Below are 6,472 nucleotides of genomic sequence, written 5' to 3'. Positions count from 1 at the left end.
TGCAATTTTACAAATCTTTGTCAACCACAATTACAAGCGAAAACAAGTCCAAGTAAACCTCAGTAGTGCTTGAACAAAAAAGTCAAAGGATCCTTGTCGGAACAACTCTCTAAACATACAACTGGGCAGTGAAAAAACAGAATCCTCGCTTTCAGCTGTTCGTGTGATTTGTATTTGTTTTGTTTGGGACAAAAGAAGCGGTAATCCTGTCTCATATTTGAAGAGTCTCATATTCACACACACCTGCTGGGACAAAGTAAACACACCTTCAGAGTCAGACACCTTAATGGATGACCCTCGCATTAAAACTCTAAGTCAGGATAAACCCTAAATCAGGCATGTTGACATGATATAGTAAAGAGACATGCCCAATCCGGATATGAATGATGAGAAGTCGCCACATCACAGCGAACGCGTGTGTACTGTGTGTCTGTACATAGGTCGAAAAACATCATGGTCACGTGCTTTGCGATTTATTTCCTCCCTTGTTTTAACAATATCACATAGATTTTTTTTCTCCGAATCTAAAAGGTTTAATTGGGATTAGTTTCCCACCTGCTTCATCACAGGTGTCAGTTGTTTCTAACAAATCTTTCAACAGCAATCTCCTGTATCAGATCAAAGTCAACACTTTGGCTAAGGCAGTAAAAACAAACATCTTTGCTGTTCTTCACTTAGAACTATTATTTTTAACTTCACCTGTATATTACCACCGTAAATAATATCTCTACATTGCTTAACCGATAGCTCAGATGCCAGAAAGTCTATAAAGCCTTAACTTAAATAATTGGGCGGATGCAGTTTGTTGAGTGGCGGCATGCTTGCCTTTGAAGCGTTTCCCACTCGGCATTCCTTGTGGTTTTGTAAGGCATGGCGAATCCAACTACAGCTACCAATAATGAGACATTTGCATCATGGAACAAGTCCTTCAGTGCTCACATGCGTGCAGGCGAGTAGCTCAAAATTGGGGATGTACTTAAAAGAGGAGAGGTATGGAAATGGTCAAATGTGATTTTCTAGTGTCTCCGGTGAGTGCTGTCAGTGAATGAGTGAATGGAGAGGGGATTGAAGGGACGGTGCAGTGGAGAGGGATGGCTCTCAGTGGGTCAGCCCAAAAGCCCTGACCCCAGGAGGATTTGATGCCATTTTCCCACGCAGGGAGTCGACCTGAGAGGAGCTCGTTAACAACATCTGCCCCAGTTCAGGGAGATTAACCCCCACCCCCAACCCCCGCACCTCTACACACTCACACCGCTCTGCTGTCAATCTCAGTACCTCACACAAGTCTCACCACTCTGGACAGGCCTGTCCAGCGTGGACTCTAGGCCCCTCCAGGCTCAACTCAAAGGGCCTCCCAGATACCCCAGCCACAGAAAATCAATACAGTCTGAATGTCAGGTGCAGTCCCAAACTGAACTCATCCGTTACACTAAAAATATGTCGCAGGTGATGACATCAGAGGAGGTTCCTGATTTGAGTTTGAGATTACGTGAAACCCTGAGAGTATGTTCAGGTGTGTCCCCTGATGGAAGTTGCCCATCCAGTCAAGCAGGCAGGTCAGTGATGTCACCAACGTCAGTCTGTCAGCCAGATTTGTGTAATGAGTTTTCCACTCATCATGCTGACGTAAAGAAAGACACTCTAACCACGCTCCTGTTGCTCAAACCACCTTGTTCACACATACACAAGACATAACTGGCAGGGCATGTTCTGACATAATATGAGGAGACGCATGTGAAAAACAGGATGGACTGAAACATGGCCTACAGCACTGCCGCTGTTAAGCTGGAGCCTTGCATACGCTGCACCCATAGGTGCACGTAGACGCACAGTGGCAGAATCCACTGGGAATCCGCTGAATCCATGTTCTACAGGGCTATAATTAGGTTTGCTTTTGGAGAGGGGGTTAAACAAACAGGGGCTGTGAGGTCATCGGCAGATGGAAGTGGGATATGCCTGCACTTGCTGAGTGGGCACAGAGCTCCACATGACAGGAGAGAGAGGCCCTCCGGGTGCTCAGCAGGGAGAGAGAGGGGGGGGATGGGAGTGGGGGTGGTGGGGAGCCCAAACTCGGATGGCCTCACTGCCAGAACATTCAAACACAATCAATAGAGATGCACGGTGAAGCCACACACCTTTCCCCAAACAGTTTCCCTTCTAAATCATCACGAGGGAGGACATGTATGTGCCAGTCACGTATGAACTGAGCTCCACTGACTGTTGAATGTTTTAATTTTTGCATCACTTGTTAAGCAGAAACCACAACATTTTGGTTGAAAGTTTAACTTTTCAATTGATCAGTTTTGCAGATGAAAGCCATACTGAGTCAACATCATTTTGAAGGGTGAGATAAATGATTTAAAAACCATCAGGCTGTCTAGCCCGCAGCAAACTGCTCTGACACAGAGGAGCAGGAAGAGAAAAGCTGCTTAATCACAAAAAAATGAGTTGGAAAGTGTGATTAGGTGACGGGTGGCTGCTGGCACGCTAGAGTGACTTAAGACCCTGTCAGTGAATGCAGGGAGGTCTGGATAATCTTTCCCTCCACAAAGGTGCGTGGGGCTAATCCAGGCCGCTGTGCTGAGCTGTGGATCAAGTCCTACAGGGAGTGTGGGAAGGCCAGCAGGACTGCCACTGCTCCGGCCTTCTTGGTGGCCGGAGCTCATTTATCCCAAGGTACACTGCAACAGCAGGCCCGGCCATTCTTCCACACATCTCTGCATTATTAGTGTCAGCCACAGTAAGTGTGGTTTAGAGCTTTTAAGTTCATGAATGTGATGTAATTTCAGTACTATTTGTTTCATTTAAAAGCACCATAAATTAGAGTTGCCTGAGTCATCTCTAAATGTTAAATAAACCAACTTGCAGGTGGACACACCACCACAGAGATCCGCAATTTCAAAATGATCCAAATGAGCACAAAAAGTGTGCATTTAGTAAATTATACAAAAGACCAAATGAGAAAATATCTTATTAACATTAGAAAATGCTTATTGATGGTTGATGTAGTTTATTTGATTATTTTCCATGCCCAACAGAAAGTCACAAATGATTATTTCAGCACTGAAATACAAAATCAGTTAATAAATCTTTTCAAAACATGTTTCTGATGGCGACTCTTGTGATTTATGGGATATATTTATACATATTGAGTTTGCAAACTTTTAGATGTAAAGTGATCGGTTGTTCATCCCTTGTCTATTTGCTTTATAGGTTAGAGCATTCATTTTTTTAAAGTAAATATATTGTAACCAAATTCTAAAATACAACAAACAATTTATATATGACTGAAGCCGCAAAGCAAAAACAACCTGTGGATTTAAAATCTCTCCACCAAGTAAATACTGAAATAAGTCAGTGCACTGGGTTACTATAGGGAATGACAAAGTTTAACAATTTGATAAGGCAAAGACAGATACAGTCTAACCAATTAAGAAAGAAATTAAAAAGGGGGAAAAGTAAAAGACTACCCTTGGTTTCTACTAATGTCAATACCAAACCTAAAGCTTTTGTAAAGAAGTATCTATCGGAAATGTCAGATAACATTTTCAAAAGGCCTGAGAATTACGTAAAATGTTTTCTTTCATATTAAATGCATGTAAAAACAATTATTACTCGTAAACAAGTCCAGAAAGGGAATTTATAATTGTCCCACTATCCTATAAGGCTTGTAAAAAGTATAAGAACACCAAATAATTTGTATAGCATTTTTTTGCATTAAGAAAATCTGATGTGTTGCCAAAGTAAAAATATCACTGTAATTTTTCTTTATAAAATAAATGTAGTGAGCAAACACATTTAAAATGTATTGTATTAGGGTTAGGGTTAATATGTAATATTATCCTTGTGAATATTACATATTGTCTTGTTTGAAGATCTTTCAACACCTTAAATAAACCTGGTCAACAATTTCTTTCAAAACACCCAAGGTCACATTTCCTCTCATTACACAGTAAAAGACGGAGTCACAAATTATGTTTCATACAAATTTATTCAGCATTTAAGAATAGAGGATGGTCTTAAAATATGTAGAAACGTCAGTTTAAATAAACCTTTTCGTTCAGGATAATGAGTAAACATGACACTGTCAAAACCATCACAGAAAATAACATTTTACAAAAACAATATTTGAACATTTTTCACGTGACAAAAACATCGGGTTCACAAGCTATAAAGAAAAAGAAATACTATAAATAAAACTTGCGTTTGCGACCCGCAGTCTTAACATTTATTTGAACCTATAGGTCATGAGAGGGGAGAAAATAAAAAGACTAGAAAATGTGGACACAGTCGAGACAACTGACATTCTACAAATTAAGTGTAAACATTTATGAAGCAACTTTCCATCCAGCTTTTCTGAAATACAACAGCCTCTCTTAATGAGGCCACATGCCTTTTCGTAGAGAGAAAATATGGCATTAATTAAAATATAGAAGTACAATTCTCCTACATACGTTGATTGCTTATACTTGTGATAAAAAGCCTCTTTGCAATGCAATTTACTCTGATGGGCTCAACCTTAAGTTTCGGTCCACTTCAAATTCATTTCGAATGGACAACTCAAGAGATATTGAGATAAAATTGTTCTTTAGCAACCAAAAAGTTCAAGTATCCGAAGTACTTTTTTTTTTAAGTTTGAAGTCTTTTGCTCTCTGTTGCTCTCAGATGTGGGTGAGAGGTAGCGTGCCATTGACGCCAGTCCCTGCGGTCTGATAGTGCGGATGGACGCTGTGTAATCGGCTGCCCTGCAGGGAGGAATGCTCCGCGTTCTCCCCGCCGGGTGGCAGGTACATGCTTATCATATCCCTCAGGTCCCCCAAACACGCCCGCTGAGAGTGGGATGTGATGGCCGGCGGAGGTGAGCTGGGCTCGGTCTTGCACACGGACGCCATGGAGCTCAGTCCCATGGCGCTGGAGGTCTGCTGCGTGTAAGCTGGAGACATGCCGTACGTGGAAGCTGCGTTCATGTAGGTCTGCGCCGAGGACATCATCGGGTACTGGAGCCCCGCCATCTCGTACCGGTGCATCTGCTGGATCTGGGGGCTGTTCATGCTGTGATGCTGAGGGTAGGCCAGCTGGTCCTGCATGAGGGAGTACGCACTGTTCGTCCAGCCGTTCATGTGCGCGTAACCGTCCATCCGCTGCCCCACCGACACGGAGTTATTGACGGAGTTGACTCCTGGCGCCAACAATCCCCCGGGCAAAGAATACTTGTCTTTCTTGAGCAAGGTCTTGGTCTTCCTGCGGGGACGGTATTTATAATCCGGATGCTCCTTCATGTGCATGGCGCGTAGACGCTTGGCCTCATCGATGAATGGTCTCTTTTCAGCATCGGTCAGAAGTTTCCAGTCAGCACCGAGTCGCTTGCTGATTTCAGAGTTGTGCATTTTGGGGTTTTCTTGAGCCATCTTCCTCCGCTGTCCACGGGACCAGACCATGAAGGCGTTCATGGGTCTCTTCACACGCTCCTGGTCGGTGCCACTGTTGTTCTTAGCGCCCGGCCCCTGGTTAGACTGCGGGAGCGGGGTCTTCAGCTCGGTTTCCATCATGTTGTACATTCTGGTGGCTTTTAGCGTTCACTCACAGGCAAATACAAAAAAAGTTCACTAAACAGCGCCAAAAGTCAAAGAGGTAGAGGTACTGACCAGTTTCCTAAGAAGATGGAAAAAAGTTGTGCCCAAAGAGGCAAGTGTGTCTGCAGGTGCTTCTGGTTGCTCTGCTCTCAAAGCTGCTCTGTCCCGCACGGCTCTAAACAGAAGTCTGTAAACTTGTTCGCCAAGCGCATGTGTTAATAGGCCTAGTGGCCGGACCATGTGATGTAGATTGACAGCATGACAATGAGGGGCCGGCGACCAATCAGCGCGCAGCTCACATATCCCCCGTGTAACCAACCGGAGCAGCCAGCGCTGTGTTTTGGTAGGAGGAGGAGGAGGGAGAGGTAAAGTTTTAAAACAGCAGCTCAGCAACCTGATAGAGATTTACAACCTTTATAATGTAAAAAAACTAGATGAAAAGTTGTATTAAAATGCTGGTGATTAACTTTGTTTTTGGAAACATTTTCCATCGAAACAAGGTTCTAGTAAAACGTTTATTTGTTCACAATTGGGACTCAGATTAAACAAATCTGGAAGACTCAAACACGTAAAATAAAACATTTTGTAGGCTAAGATTCTTGATCTAAAACGAAAATGAGTATGAGCTTTACATGCAGTAAAGGCTGCAGGGAAACAACGTCATGAAGGATCAATGCCAATAAATTAATTACAGAGGCGAATCCCAACAGGCCAAACCAAAACGACTTCCAATACTTCAGGTTAAAAGTGCAATATTAGTATAAATGTGCCCTCAGCAGAAAAACCCTCTCATGTGCCGTCTGAGATGCTTTTGTTGCTTTAATCACAATTTCACAATTATCTTTTTTGCCAACATAAAAAAAACTCTATTTTGAGGAATTAAATGCTGTAAAACCCGT

General features: G+C 42.9%; 1 protein-coding gene across 1 annotated transcript; it reads right to left on the bottom strand.

Annotated features, from left to right (window-relative positions):
- Positions 1–3,972: 3,972 nt before the first annotated feature.
- sox3 (SRY-box transcription factor 3) lies at positions 3,973–5,796 on the bottom strand. Its single transcript, XM_034202870.1, has one exon. It carries the CDS (start codon positions 5,556–5,558, stop codon positions 4,662–4,664), a length of 897 nt encoding a protein of 298 aa, XP_034058761.1. The 5' UTR covers positions 5,559–5,796; the 3' UTR covers positions 3,973–4,661.
- Positions 5,797–6,472: the final 676 nt, after the last annotated feature.

The sequence above is a fragment of the Gymnodraco acuticeps genome, unplaced genomic scaffold, assembly GCF_902827175.1.
Source record: "Gymnodraco acuticeps unplaced genomic scaffold, fGymAcu1.1, whole genome shotgun sequence".
In the NCBI taxonomy this organism is placed as follows: domain Eukaryota; kingdom Metazoa; phylum Chordata; class Actinopteri; order Perciformes; family Bathydraconidae; genus Gymnodraco; species Gymnodraco acuticeps.
The sequence above is the reverse complement of the archived record's forward strand: the minus strand, read 5'-3'. Positions and strand labels throughout refer to the sequence as shown.

What these genes read in the sequence shown, in the direction of transcription:
- sox3 (XM_034202870.1), bottom strand. Translation starts at nt 5,558, where the DNA reads ATGTACAACATGATGGAAACCGAGCTGAAGACCCCGCTCCCGCAGTCT.